General features: G+C 41.9%; 1 protein-coding gene across 2 annotated transcripts in view; it reads left to right on the top strand.

Moving 5' to 3' along the window:
* The window catches only part of LOC119737205 (interleukin-12 receptor subunit beta-2-like), a 60431-nt gene extending 45846 nt beyond the window's left edge, over positions 1-14585 (top strand). For both annotated transcript variants that reach the window (XM_038211390.1, XM_038211389.1), the window contains exons 6-15: positions 460-635; positions 1770-1911; positions 2909-2997; positions 3490-3607; positions 5070-5171; positions 5679-5820; positions 6449-6594; positions 6981-7301; positions 12086-12225; positions 13253-14585. In XM_038211390.1, coding sequence (XP_038067318.1) covers positions 460-635; positions 1770-1911; positions 2909-2997; positions 3490-3607; positions 5070-5171; positions 5679-5820; positions 6449-6594; positions 6981-7301; positions 12086-12225; positions 13253-14356 — 2480 coding nt within the window. In that variant the 3' untranslated portion in view covers positions 14357-14585. The remainder of the gene's footprint in view (positions 1-459; positions 636-1769; positions 1912-2908; positions 2998-3489; positions 3608-5069; positions 5172-5678; positions 5821-6448; positions 6595-6980; positions 7302-12085; positions 12226-13252) is intronic.
* Positions 14586-15991: the final 1406 nt, after the last annotated feature.

The raw sequence follows: 15991 nt of genomic DNA, 5'->3' as shown, positions 1-15991 counted from the left end.
TTACACAGTTTTTTTAGCTTACTACCTACAGAAATGGGTGGCTTTCCCCTTCTATTCCTTGGGGGAAATGATAGCCACTTTGCGCTCTTCCATCGACATTTCTCAACAGCAATGTTCGGTATGTTTTGAACACAAAAATCAAGAGCCAAGGATGATGTTCGGTATAGCCGAATATTCGGTATAGTGGTGTTCCGTATAGCGACGTTCCACTGTATCAAAGTTTTACCAGTACATAGGATTTTGGTGGATGAGGATTGTTCCTAGCCAAAAGGGGCTATGGTTAAGCCCCGTCCATGTACTTGGCTACGGCTTGTAGCCACACATTGTCAATGGGAACGGCTTTAACCACTTCTAATTAGCATAAACTTGTTTAGGAAGCTTTCGAAGCCTTAATATAAACTCAAACTTTAGTTTCTGTCCTTGATTGTTGAGTCCGTTCTTTATCGTGTTTCATCGCAGCCATTCCCAACCCCCCAGAAGGGGTGGAGCTTAGGTTCCTACCGGGGGAGAACGGTACCGTGGACATGCAGGTAACCTGGGAGTTACCACGGCAGTGGTTGCCAAAGAATCAGAATTTACTGCAGTATAAAGTTGAGTTCAAGAGCAGCAAGATGGCCAAACCTACCACAGAGGACGTGAGTGCACTTCTACGGTGAATTGTTTACAGAAATGGGTCATTCCATACATTTGGGGTCCAATTTTTGTTTGTGTCCCTGATATAAGATTTTGTAATTCAGGACACTTTCTTCAATGCCTTCTATCTCCAAGAGTGATTATGCAAAGCAAAGTACCTGCAAAATAAATAAAAAATAGTTGTATTTTAATGATACTTGAATGGAAAATTACACTGGTCCGGTGTAACAAAGACACACAAAAATGTCACACTTTGGACCAAAAATTTATGGAACTAGCGGGCATCTGCTAGCTTGTCAGTGCGCCCTCAATTGAGGTATTTTTGAGAAAGGTTTCATTATACAGTCAGGTTTCTTTTTTTTGTTCTTTTTTTTTTCTTTACCCCCGTCCGACCTTAGTAGTAGAAACATTTATTTCAATGTTGCCATTTCCCTACTATAAAATGTTACAATGCCGTGTAAACATATTATACAGAGCAAAATGCAATGAATTATGTAATTGTGTATAATAATGTACATGGATCAATACTAGAACAAATTTACGACAACATTTAGGTATAAGGTGAAGCATCATGCTTTTGTACCCTAATCGACAGACAAGTGGACATGACCGAGAAGAAAGAATTTGAAATAAATATGTACATGTATTCGAAATGAATACGTTTTGGAGTGTTTTCATAGAGATAATGTTGTAATATTGTAACAAAGAAACCGATTTGCAAAAAAAAGCAAAACAAATAAAATAAATCATTTCTTCCTGTGCCAATGGTGACTTCAGAGGACAGTGAAATCTGTGCATATATATACCGGTTAAGGACCTCCATATACAGGACGAATGCATAATCTAAGTTTTAAGGCCTTTTACAAAAAAACATGAGACTAAGACATCAGACAGACAGACAGACAGACAGACAGACAGAAGGAAGTGTAGGATCTTTTAATAGAGGGTGACCCAAGTAGAAATAGGAAAAATTCAAATGAGAACCAAGGATTTTAGGATTCATTTTTTCCCCCTGTTATTTTTAGACACTTTGACGGACACAAAGTTTCCTTATGCCATTATTTTAACCTGGTGTTTCAAACGTACCGGTACCAAGTTTTCATTTCGTAACATGTAGAGTTCAATCCTGTTTGCAGGTTTATTTATTCTACCTTCAATTCACTGTTCGCGAGATCGAACCTTACACCACCTACACGGCGAGGGTTATCTGTAAACTGAACGGCGCTGGTAACTGGAGTGAATGGTCTCCGTTAGTCACTGGGGTCTCGCCAGAAGCAGGTAAGGATTCCGTGTACCCGCGCCGCTCTTTTGTTGAGTGTTGTAGTTAAGTCCAGCGCAAGTCCTCACAAGTCCGTTAGAAGTCCTCACAAGTCCGTCACAAGTCAATCACAAGTCCATCAAAAGTCCTCACAAGTCAATCACAAGTCCAACAAAAGTCCTCACAAGTCCATCACAAGTCCATCAAAGGTCCTCACAAGTCCTCACAAGTCCTCACAAGTCCAACACAAGTCCTCACAAGTCAATCACAAGTCATCACAAGTCCATCACAAGTCCATAAAAGTCCTCACAAGTCCAACACAAGTCCAACACAGGTCTATCGCAAGTTCTCACAAGTCCATCACAAGTCCTCACAAGTCTGTCCCAAAGTCCTCACAAGTCTGTCACAAGTCCTCAAAAGTCAGTCGCAAGCCCATCACAAGTCCTCCAGTCTCAAGTCAAGTCACAAGCTATCCAAATGAACTGTGATGAACACGATGATTGTTCACCCGCCATTACTTGTGCGCAGACTTGTAAACGGACTTGCGAGTGACTGAATGTGTACTGTGTCCAAATGCATGTGATCCAACTTTGCGCACTCTGCCCATCTCAACGGGCCAGTAAATCCTCCAAAGTCCTCTTTGCAAGTGGAGGATTTCGAAGGATTAAGGTTATCTGGCAAAATAACGACTTACGTGGCTGATTTTGGAGGATGCATTGTGTCAAGGTCTTAGACTAAGCCTTAATTGTGTTGTTTATTCTTTGCCACGCATACATTTTGGTCTAGATTATACTTGAAATCATCCGCACTGCTCCAGGATGTCATTGGCAGTGACTGCTGGAGGATCAATCCTGAAGGATTGAGGCAGTGGTTACCCCTCCAATGAATAAATTAAAGCTGAATCCAGTTTTTACACGGAGCAGTTGGAAATGTTTTGGAGGAGTGAGGTTGCATCCTAGCAATAAGGCCTAGTGGTTAGTGTCAATGACAGTTGCTTTCTCTTTTTGTCTTTCTCAGCGCCAACTGGAGAAGTTAACAATCTGGGTCAATCCGTGCTAGGTATGAACCCGGATCCTTACAAGCGAGACGTGCAGCTGACTTGGCAGGTAAACTTGACATGTTACAGACACCGAGTTCAGATAAACATCAGAATATTTCACCACAGGACTCTTCGTCCCTTCTGAAATGTATTCTGACCCTCTAAAGTTTGGAGGATGAGTTAGAAAGAAGTCTCCGAGCTGAACACTTATTGGTGTACCAAAGAAGACTGTGGAAGCTTGCTTGGTTCTGAATGCTTTCCTTACGTAACATGCTCCAGTTTTATAACCAAGGATTTTAAGGTTTATACTGGCCCTGGAAAGTCAACTGCATCAAATCTAATTACCAGACAGGATCCAGGGATTCTTAGTCAAGTCGATCCAATTCAATTAAAATTGATAAAATTAACTTAATTTTTCATAACGTCCTATAATGAAATTGTGGTACTTATAAAGTCCAAATAAAGTTTCTTCAACTTGAATCTGTTCTTTTTTTGGTTGCATTTGTTCAGGTTTTATCTCTGTCTCTCTAAATGAAATTGTCCTTTTTGTTGCGTACAGCCTCCGAGTTCAGACCAACAAAATGGTATCATCAGAGGGTATCAGATGTATATCTCGTCAGGTTCTCCACCAGACATCGTCAACGTTTCCCTGGCCAACAACGTGTACGAACTAAGAGGTATGTAACTTGTACGCATCTCTTCAGTTGGTACTTTGAAACACCAACATTGAGCTTAGCCGTGGTATTAAAGATATAGTCCATCATTTGTGCATTTTGTTCGTTTGAAGCAACAAAAGTGTTCAAAATCTAATGAAGGATACTGAGCAACTAACCTGATGAAGTTTCAGCTCAGCTTCAGCTGTATATTCCGAGAAAAACAGCATTCTAGGATCTCAATTTCAAATCAAAAGTTGCTGAATCATGTTTTGAATTGTTTTGATTGCAGCTATACGCGATGTCGCGCACTGATCCGACGAATTATAGCAACCGCTCGCGCCTGTGCGTCGTGCCAATGCTTGTGCGCGCTGCGCCGAATAACAAAACGAACTACTAATTTAAATTTTCCTACGGTGCGTCTTAAGACGCACCGTTGGAAAGGCCTTCTTTCGTTGATTACTTCAAAGTGACAGCTTGCCAGAATGAATAATTTCACAGGGAGTTTAGTCCACTTACTATCTTTCAACCAAGTATGTTTTTCAACAATAATTACGCCAGTTACTTTTTCGGATGGCTGCAAATGATGGACTATAGCTGTAAGTACTAATACTGTTAGGGACCATCTCAATTCATATCCGGGACGAAATTCCGGACAAGTTTGGGATATTGTAAGTTACAGGATTCTGAACAACTTCCCCCGCAATCTTCCCGCAGTGAAGTTACCAGTATTGGTGAGTCAAGCAGTTGCTGATGAAAATTTCCCCGGAACATGACCGGGACAAATGCAGAGCTTCTTCTGGACAACGTGAATGATTCTACCCGCTATTTGTTTGGAACTCGTCCCGGATGCGAACTGAGACGGGCCCGTACAGACTGAAGATGTAGCAGTGGGAAAGCCAGTGTCCGAAACAGGGTGTCCGGAGCTACGGCTATGTCTGTTGTCAGCATGTTCCGATGTCATTGTAGTGGATAAAGACCTAGCCACTAGCTCGGCTCAGATTTGGCCTCGGCTAGACATATTGAAGTTGGATCATAGATTCATTACTGCAAAACCTACAGCATCAATATGTGTTGTGCAATTTCAGGCCAAAAAAAAAAAGTCTTCGGTTTCTGGTATGGAGCTTGCCCCGATAGTGGTGCGGCGACGCGGCTTTTTTTTTCTTTTCTTTTTTTACTTTTTATTTCTTCAAATGTTGGCTGATGACTGCAAATGGTGCTCGACTAAATTTAGTGCAAAATTGTATGGGAGCCGAGAGAGGCCACATAAAGCTTATACTCAATCGTAAAACACGTTCAAATTGTGCAGCCGCAGGATTCCAGTCAAACCAGTGAGTTTGGCAGTTTTGAGACATCATCTTACATTGAAACATTTGTTTTTAATTTTGCCAGCGCGCATGGCTACAGCGACGCGCGCGCAGACCAGAAACCGGAGCTTTTTTTTTTTTTCCTTATACACAATTTTTTGTTTGTTTTGGAAATACAGGTATAGACAAGTTCCAGGAATACGATGTTCGAGTTGCTGCATACACCACAGAGGGCGCTGTTGGACCCTTCACAGAACTCGTAATTCCGGATTTAACAAGAAGTAAGTTCACACCACATTACTCACTGGGAGTCTTTAGGAAGTTACTCTCCCACAGTGACATACATACATCTCCAGAGGCCTAATTCAAATGATTCTTTTGCTGTCTTGTGGACTTGACATGTATACAATATAAGCATCATTATCCATCTGTTTTTCATTTTTTCAAATTTGTGATCCTAAATATGTCTCAAATGTACTGTAAATGTTTTAGACCATGATTTTGCTTCCAATGTAAGTTTTTTGACCTGATTTTTTAGAATTGTATCAATTCAAGAAATACATCTTTCTTGGCTCTCGACAAGAAAGTTGCTGAAATTCACCGATTTTTCCGACGGCATAAATTTGCTATGGAAAATACAATTTCAAAACATTTAAAAGTTTTTGAAACAGGGACGACCTTTTTTTCCACATTTAAAAAAAAACCATTTGACCAGCTGCCAAAAGAGTCCCTTTTGAGAGAGCAAAGCAGCTTTAGGATTTCTAACCTCTTTGGGGAATATTTTACAGTGCCGGCGAAAGCAGAGAACTTGGTGGCGGTTTCCGAGGCGTCGGACAGGATCCTGGTCACATGGGACAAACCGTCCAATCCGCAGGGTGTGATCCTGAGATACACGGTGAAGTGGAATGAGGTCGACCCTCTCGGCATTGTGTAAGTCATCGGGAATTGCGCAGGCTAGCCTAGCAGGGGAATAACATGATCACAGAGTCAGAGGTTCAAATCCAGCTGCTGGCTACATGTTGTGTCCTTTTTGGCAAGCTACTTTACCCCCACTTTCCTCTGTCCACCCAGGAGTATAAACGGTTAACCGGCATTAACTGACGAGTAACCTAGATTGTCCATACGTGGAGGGTACAACTAGCATACAGGGGAAATAACATGATCACAGAGTCAGGGGTTCGAATCCAGCTGCTGGCTACATGTTGTGTCCTTGGGCAAGCTACCTTACCCCCACTTTCCTCTGTCCAGCCAGGAGTATAAATGGTTAACCTGCATTAACTGAGGAGTAACCTAGATTGTCCATACGTGCAGGGTACAACTAGCGTAGCAGGGGAATAACATGATCACAGAGTCAGAGGTTCAAATCCAGCTGCTGGCTACATGTTGTGTCCTTGGGCAAGCTACTTTATCCCCACTTTCCTCTGTCCACCTAGGAGTATAAATGGTTGACCAGTATTAATTGTGGAGTATCCTTGATAGTCCATACATGCAGGGTACATGTACAACGGTTTGGCAGAAGTGCAAAATTTGATATTTCTTTCCCCTCCTTTGTCATTAGATACATCAGTGAGGTTCGTGACCCAACAAATCGCCGGTTCTTGATTGAAGAACTACTTCCATACAGAAAATACAACGTCATGGTTATCGTCCACAACAAAGCTGGAGAAAGTCAAGCGGACAAAGAGCTCAAAACTCAGTTTTCTAGTAAGTGGTTTGGTGTCATCTATCAGTTATTTTAATCTATTCATTGATTGTTTTAAAGGTAATATTTGCAAACATGAAAAAACAAAGCTACCAAATTATTATGAAATACCTTACTTGCCTGTAAGTGATTAATAGTCTCAAGCATCCTGTGAAATCATGGCACCTTTGTATCACTTTCCACCATCGTACGAAGAAATTTTTTCCTTTTTTCAAATACTGCCCCCAATTACGTTTACAAAATTTAGTTAGTCCTCATTTTGTTGGGAATCGGTGGCACATCCGAGAACAAGTGCAAGCCAGCTAGTCTGGTTCCCCGACAATGACAATTCTCCAAGTTGCCTATGAAAATTTGGTTTGAATTTTCGTCCTCCTTTTTTTTTAAACAGGGCCGACTCTCCCAAGAAACCTGGGTCATCGCAAGGCCTCCTCCACGGTGATCGATCTGTCCTGGGACCGACCGGAATCCTTGAACGGACCGCTTCTCGGCTACGAGGTCCACTATTGGCCCAGCGGAGACCCCTCCCACGGCAGCGTCAACAAATCCGTCTCGGTGACCCAGGCCGTGCTCGACGTCAACTGCTCGGCGTTTCAGGAAGCCGTCCAGTTCACGTTTCAGGTTTTTGCCGTAACAGGATTAGACGAAGGCCACAAGTTACTGGGACCTCCCACCCAGCTGGAGAAAGAAATGTGTGGTGCGGACTATCCTAGTAAGTTGGTCTTCGAGCTCAGTAGATCTTAGAAGTTGAATAAGTGAAAAAGAAGTCCATTTAAAAGCATAAAGGATCATTTGCTTTTCATGCATTTCGCTCATTTCCACTAAGGCCAAAAAAAACAAAACACAGATAGTTCTGCTTCCAGTTACCCTACCTATCCTTTTTTAACAGCCCATACCCTAAATTTTTTTTGGGGGGGGGGGGGGAAATGAGAAAAAAAACCTGAAAACCATCAATTACTATCTTGTACCCTTTACTACATGCAGACACCTCGATATGACGACGGGCAGAGCATACTGTTCGAAACGTTGAGTCCCTCCGGTTCTTTTTCAGAACCACACATACTCACAAAAGAGATTTATTCACATGGTGCTACCGCAAACTTATCTTGTCTTAGTATCTTTTCACCATGCAAACCTTCAAATCTCATTTCACCTCGATATGATTGTACTCACAAAAATTGCCAAAAAAAAGATAAATTCCCTACCTACCTACCCTATTTTCAAATGCCATGTAATCGGAAGCAGAAGTAATTTTTTTTTGGCCTTAGGCTCCCTGGATTAATTCTGATTTGCGTGCGCCCCCGTGCGCACGCGTGCTCATGCGTGCTACCCCGTGCTGCACGGGTCTGCCCGCAATTGCATAGGCCCCTGCGTGCCGTTGCGTGCCGTTGCAGGCAACTGCGTGCCATTGCGTGCTTATGCGGGCTATTGAGCACAGGCAAGGGTTGCTACACTAATCCCTAGATTAACGCTGACAAAAGAAATTGGGTAGCCGGCCAAGGCGGCACCAGACAAAGAGGTTGTGATAAATAATGAAAGGTTTGCGATGAAAGGGCTGGAGTTCCAATGACATAAAAGACGTTGGTGCATGGCAGTGCCACAATGCATGGTGTCTGGATTACTCTTTTATGATACGTGACATGTACATGTACTGCACTTTACGTACGTAAGGCTAGGCTATTTTCATAGCTTTTTTTGCGTCGTTTAATTGAGCTCCGGACATATTATATTTCTTGTTATTTTTCGTTGAGAGCTTCGGTTTTAACTGAAAGACACCGACCGTTCTTACTGTAAATATGAACGTCAGTTGAAAGACTGCTTTATAAGATGGAATTTTGCGTCGGGGTGATATAAGTCAAATTAGGTTTTGCCCTTCACCGACGTTTTTAAACACTGTATACTCAGTGTGTTACCTCCCGAGTGAAAGTTGGAAAAAATCACTCGGGTGAGACTCGAACCCACGACCTCCTGCTTTCTAGTGCAGATGTCTTACCACTCGACCACTGAGCTAACGGGATCGGTTGGCCGGTTCGAATCTGATGTACATAGCATCTGCACTAGAAAGCAGGAGGTCGTGGGTTCGAGTCTCACCCGAGTGATTTTTTCCAACTTTCACTCGGGAGGTAACACACTGAGTATACAGTGTTTAAAAACGTCGGTGAAGGGCAAAACCTAATTTGAAGACTGCTTTATTTATGCCATTATTCTTAATTTATATTAATCTGCATTTTTAAGAAAGTTCCACTCCATTATTCAAGTTAAACACCAATTATTGAAAGAGAAAGAATACACATCATCGAGTTCATTTTCATCATTCAACTTTATAGTCCTCCGATCAAAAGTCATGATAGGCACTGCTGTACATCAATCATAGGCCTACACGTACGTATCGTCATGATATGTTGATAAAGTAATAGGCCTCATAATTGGGGCCGCGCCCATTGAGAGTCAAGTTGATTTTTTTGTTGCAATGGCGATCGGTATTTTATTTGCTGTAGGCCCATGCATGCACAATTGAAGTTGAATGTTTTGTTCGTTTCATTGTAACTGTTGTATCCATTTTCTCATTGACATAAAAAAAAATGTTATGTGCTCTCAAATTTTCAATTTTGAATTGCACCGACCCAAGTAAAATTTGCACTGACGACATTCCGGTACCCTGGCCGCGCGGATGCCAAATTTCAAAAGTAAATACATGTATCAGGTGTGTTTATGTTTATGAAGTTGATACTCCAATCAATCAAAGACTGTGACTCACATTTACATAATTAACAAGCAAACTGCGTAAAGATCGTGAGACTGTCATGGAGACATGATTCGTCGCCGGCCCCAAAAAAGTATTATTCACGTTCCCAGTGCCGGCCCGGCAAAATCAAGAGTAGTCAAGCTCCAGGAAATCGGTCACAAAATATGTAGGCTACAGCGAGTGGACGTGAACGTCCGTATGACAGCAGCAACATTAACATATGTCATATTTACCAATCAACAAAAATGGATCTGACAGTATTGAAAACAAAAACAAAAACACAGAAATCCCCCCCCCCCCCTCCCGTGTATTAAGGAAATTCGAAACTGGGCCGCCTATTTTGGGGGGTATAATTTCACGAATTTTTACGGTGCGATCTAAAGAATGACTGAGGGCGCAATTCAAGATGGCGGCGCCCTATGGCAGAGTCCGAATCATGCCTGGCGCGCGCCTACGGAGTACGGTTGCGTTTGGTTTTTTTCTTAGAATATTTTGAGTGTATATTATTCATGAGCTCGGTGATATAGTATACAAATATTGAGTGGCTTAGCGTGGAATGGGAGGAATATTATGGTATAATCGTAATATATATTATGGTTGCACGGCGCGTTATTTTCCCGAGCTCAATGAGCATGATGAGGCCGATGCCGAACTGGAGAATATTTATGGACAATAAAGATGCCTGATTGCCTCCTGTACAAAAGTATGTTGTACACAAACTACTGTATTTACAGCTGCACTGTATGGTAAACGAACTGAACTAGTGAAGTTGAGCAGTATGATTCTTTTGGTGAACTGGACAAGTTTTTCAAAAAAAAAAAAATTGGTGGCGCATACTGCAACGAAAAAAAAACTTATTAATTATTTGCTTTGTTGAGAAAAAAATGGCTAATATTAGTATTAAGATCAGATGGGAAGAGATTGGACTGATATTGTTCAAGTCAAATTGTAAACTAAATTTAACTAAAGTTAAAAAGGGAACACAGTATCTAACGTATGTACGATTTTTTTTTTTTTTATTCTCAAATATTCACTGTTCATGTTCAAATTTTATATTACACAAAAACAAATTATACATTTATACATGTGTATTTATGTTTATAATCTTCCTATGGGCTTGTGAAGAAATATTTGTTCTTTTCATTGATCGTACATGTGCATGATACCTTTTTAATAAAGTCATTGATATGTGAATTTCAAATTGTGTGGCAAAATATGAAATTTTTAGGGCACTTAGTGCTGTTAATAAGCACATTAGTGAAGTTTTGCTTTTGGTCCCCAAAAAGTGAAGTGATGCACCATATTCCACGAAACTTGACGCTGAAATTTCCAACAACTTCTAGAGCCAAATATGAAAAGATTCCCATATCTGGCCATCAGTAATTTTTCCCTTTTAATGACCTATCAGCCATCAAAAAGTGATACTATATATGTCCTAAAAAATCTAAATTTGCAGGGACAAGTTTTGAATTGAGAAAACACTTAGAAATTTTCAGACCTGCAGTCCCGTAGGGTTTGTGCACAGGGTGACAAATGATTACCAGATATAGGAATCTTTCCGGCCATTTAGTTAATCCGGTGTTTATCACCTCCCGCCCCGATTTCCACGCAGCCCTGATTTTTTTTGGCACAATTGCAGAATACCCCGCCACTCAATCTACCAAAAGTATAGTTCCGATCCCACCCAGCACAACGCAGCACACGGAATATGTGTCCACGCATTATCCCTGTTTATAAATACCACCACCGCGTGTCAGACAACGTCTGGCAATGGCCGATCCCGCTCCACACAACACGGAACATGCGTGCACACGTTATTACTGTTAAATACCGCCAGCCAGACTACATGTAAGTCTGACACCACTTCCATCAGCGTACAATAACATGCGGTTGTAGACCAGTCTGGCTGCGTCTCGCCGTTTACAAAATTCTCTCATTTCGCTTCTGTACCCCGACCTTTAAAAATTCTTTGCGGCAAGGTGCGGCAAGCTTTTAATAATTTCTTTTGATACCACTGTTTCAATAAAAGTCTGCACGTAGTTCTGGGAACGAGTGTACCAGTCCGTAACCTTTTTATTTATAAAGTTATGATAAAGACAGTTCGATTTTTCAAGTAGATTTTAATTCTACACGGTGTTTTAAATGAAAGTACCGGCTCACGCGGTAATGTTTGGGGCATTTCCTGTCCTTTCCTGGGCACTTTTATCATTTCGTCTTTTTGGAATGCGTGTAATTATTGGTACCACCAGAGTAGATGAGTCACTTTCTGGCCCTGCCAAGTGTTTACAACCAACTAATGAGCGGATTAAGGGACACAATGGCTAAAGTCCAAGACGATGTCTATTGTGCATTTCTGCGGTTTGTTTGTAATGTTGTACCGCCTGGCACTGAGCCCGTTTGCGTGCCACTGCGAGCAAGTCCGTGCCAATGCGTGCCGAAGCGTGCCGATGCGGGCCAGTGGGTTCAAAATCTCCTTTGTTCGAGCTTGCCTGCATGCGCACGCGTGCGCACGGGGGCGCACGCAAATCGGAATTAATCCACGGGGCCTAATGACACCACACCAAATCCAAAAACAACTGTTCAAAACCTAACCTGTTGAAGTTTCAGCTCAGTGGATATGACACTTTTCGAGAAAACAGTGAAAAATCATGCACAACCTTTTGATCACGAAACACAATTTTGTCCATAGTACTCCTCAGTGGTCCTGTTTGATAATTTATTTTTCCATTTCTTTTGCCGTTTCCGTTCAGTTACCTCCATCATGATAGGCGTCCTCATCAGCGCATTCTCCATCCTGTGTCTCATCTTCTGCCTGTACACCTTTCGTCAGTCTTCTCTCATGAAACCCTCTCCTGGCCCTCGCTTCATAGATGGCATCCTAGAACACTCAGTAAGCATTTGAAAATTCCATCTTACGAATAGCTAAATGCGGAACCAGCTGTTATATACATCAGATTCGAACCAGCCAACCGATCCCGTTAGCTCGGTGGTCGAGTGGTAAGACGTACTGCACTAGAAAGCAGGAGGTCGTGGGTTCGAGTCTCACCCGAGTGATTTTTTTTCCAACTTTCACTCGGGAGGTCACACACTGAGTATACAGTGTTGATATGTCGGTGACGGGCAAAATCTAATATTGATTTGTTTTTAAAAAAATAATCTCTAGAATAGTCAATGTTAAAAAATTTCAATCTTTTTTCGAAATTGTTTTGACCCACCCGCCCACCCCAAATTTTGAATTTTCGAAATTCTGAATGATTGTTCAATATATCCTAGTCGAAGAACAAAGTAATGCTTCAAATGAAGCAGATAGTTTAAGACAATGCTCTCCCAGCTCAGGAGTTTTCAATAGCTTTTCCAGGCTTCCAGCATGCAATAATTGAAACAGACGAAAATTGCCAAGCGCACCAAACTTTGTACGACGTTTTCAGTTTTCTAAGACACTATAGTTTAAAAAGAATGGTTTATTTCAGGTTTGTTATGATTAGCTTTTGCTGTGTCCAATGACAGACATGACAGACGATCTCGAAGAGGCCGGGTATTTAAATTTTTTCCCCCCTTTTTTGTATTATTTTTTTCTGTTACTTTAATTGCAAACTGAAGTTCGATTTTCAGTTATCTCCGCCCACCCACAATTTGAACATTTGACTATTCTGAATGGCCACTTTAGTGTTGAAAATTAAGAAATTGTTACTGATGAGGGTATTTCAATGGTATATCCAGCAACCATTAAATTGCTGTGAAATGTCACGGCAGGCTGGCATGGTTTTGTGTGGCAAAGGCTTATTATCAATGTATGGGAAAAAGGAAGTATAAATATGAACGTGATAGAAAAAAGTCACACATATGCAAAAGGCTTAGAATTGTCAGTTCTAAAATGCAAATTTCTCATTTGACAGCTTTTATCTTTATTTTTGCAGAGTGACAAATTCACGAGTCGCTTTCCAACCCGCCCTCAAGAAAAAGAATACTTTGACGTCCTGAAGACCAGCGAATCGGTCCACGAGCTGGTGGGCCAAAGGTCAAATGTCACGTCCAACAAGAGCAGCCTGAGTTCCAGCTCGGGGTCAAGCGATCAGGGATTCCACGATATGCAGTCTGACGCCGAGCACTACAATGTGGCCTTCGGGAGTGACCATCGGAGGCCCAACGGTCATTCGGAGCTGGACGTCGAGCGGGGACAGCGAGTGCTGTCCCCGACGGAAGAGCACCATGAAGACGAGGTTCCTGTCTTCAGTTGTCCTGAAGATGGCGATGACATCGTTGGTCCTGTGAACAGCTACCAGACGCAGACGCCAACTAGTCCACCAGCTAGTCCGGCGTCGGTCCATATACCCATGGATGACGGGAGAGGCGTCCAGTACACCTCCAGACGTGAATCTACGGCGGGCAGGTCAGGATCCTCAGCTTCACCGCATCGATTCTCCTCAGGCAGTGAATCCGGCAGTATGACCTATCTCCAGTTGGGAGCTAATCAACTGCCGTTGACGTCTCCGAAAGAATCCAGGAGACAGGATCCGGGGGAGGAATCCGACACCAACTACAGTCAAATGGCCATGCATGGTGCAGTCTCGGTCCAGACACCGCCATACGAGTCGGTCTGGCCTTCGGAGTCGACTCCGGAGAAGTCCGACTCGCATGACGGCGACCTGGACCCCGACTGGATCAACGGCTTCCGCACCGATCTGGGCTTCAACAACAACAGCAAGGATATACCAGACATCCACGCCGCCGGAGCGTTCAAAGCGCCGCAGGAGATCATCGTAGCCACGGCCCTCTCACCGCAAACTCCCAACAGCTCCACCGCTCCCAGAGAAGTGAGTCCGCTGCTCCCAAAGTTATCCTCCACCGATAGCGACGATTACATCGATGTCATCGGCGGCAGTTGCTCACCGAGGGCCAACGCTTCACATATCTCTTCACCATTGATTAGTCCACGTAGTAAGACTGACGCTGGATGTATGGACTATGTGCTGCAGTCAGAGTTGCCTCCGGCTAGTCCACAGGAAAGCTCGGTACTTTGAGGTATTATCTATACCTACGGTATTTAAATAGGTTGATTTGAAAGAAAGGGAGGGAAAAAAACAAAGTCTAGAGCAAACAAAAAGAAAACAAAAACAGTGAATTCAAACATACCTTCCTCAACACAACCGGGCCCAATTTCACGGCGCTGCTAAGCACACGATTTTCTGCTAACAGAGCCTTCATCTATCTATTTCATGTAGACAGTAAGCATAAGCGCAGCAAAAGGCACGCTTACTTTCGATGAAAAATTTGCTTAACTTGGTGAGGTAACAATAGAAATCACCATGCACGCGCGACCGCCGTAGCATGTCCACGCCGTGAAATAGTGCTTAAGGTTAGCACATTTTTCTGCTATGCTAAACACAACTTTTCTGCTAACTGTTAAGCAGCGCCGTGAAATTGGGCCTTGGACAGTCATGGACCAGAACAATTTCTGAAAATTATTGACCTTTGGAAAAAGTACCAGCAGGCATTTTATAAAACGTCAAAAATAAAGGGAAGATACAACATTTGCAAACATCTAAACATGAAATGATCACATTATCACAAAATTTCTTACTGAATTGTTAGGGACTGACAGTCTAAAGCATCCTTAAAAATCGTGGCTCCTGGTGTGCTGACATTTTCGAGAAAAACTGTATTTTTCCAACGCTGGTCGGCCGACCAGTGTTGGAGAGAACTGGCTTTCATATTTAGTTATTCTGACTTTTCTTTGCAATTGATAACACCTGTGAAGGGGTACAAGCCTGCTAGACTGATTCTCTGACGTTACAATTCCCCAAAGTGTATCAATTGCTCTGTTTCATCTTAAGTGGGGTCAGAGAACCAGACTACAAAAACATGATAGGTTTTCTTGGTTTTTCCAGCATCTACAAGCCCAAAACGTGAAACAATTCAGTTTTAACAATATTTTCTATAACATACTTAACCTCCAAATCCATTTATTTCTGAAAATTGCAGCAAAAGCAAATGTTGTACAGTCCTTTACACCCTAATAAACGATAATAGAGTAAAATTTACACTTACTGCAATTCTGTCTTCTGATTATGTAACCCACCTCTGGTGATATTTTATCAATAGCCTTCTCTTACTAACAAATATCGATTATCGATGTGTTAATTGATAATTATTTCGTGTTCACTCATCTTCCTTTTCTACTTCCAAAGAGCAACTACAATGCATCTACACTTTGTATGATTGGTCAACTTTCTGATATCGGAAATTTTGTTTTGTAATCCATTTTTCCCTCCTAACGCTCTTTAATTTGTATTTTGTATCGTCAGGAAAACTCACTGGTTGTATATAATTGTACTTTTCTGTATAGTTCTCTTGCCAAATATTTTGAGCATTTTCAGTCGATGTGAACTGAAATGCAACAAATGAGTTGTATGTTTTGTCGTTTTGGAACACGTTTAGTCACTTTTGTCTTTGCTTTAAAATTAATTTTTTTCGGAAAGATTAATCATTTTTACAGCTAATAGAAACATATCCTCAAAATGATGGTGACATTTTACTTTTACTTAACGTGATTTTCCTTTTTTCCCCCAAAAATGCAACGTTGTAGAGTGTTAGCCATGAAAAAAAGAAATAACGTGGAGGCTCATTTTAATAGTTTGTGATCATGTTTTGCTTAA

The sequence above is a fragment of the Patiria miniata genome, unplaced genomic scaffold (genome assembly GCF_015706575.1).
Source record: "Patiria miniata isolate m_02_andy unplaced genomic scaffold, ASM1570657v1 HiC_scaffold_3, whole genome shotgun sequence".
Classification (NCBI taxonomy): Eukaryota; Metazoa; Echinodermata; class Asteroidea; order Valvatida; family Asterinidae; genus Patiria; species Patiria miniata.
This window is presented reverse-complemented; position numbering and strand designations above follow the sequence as displayed.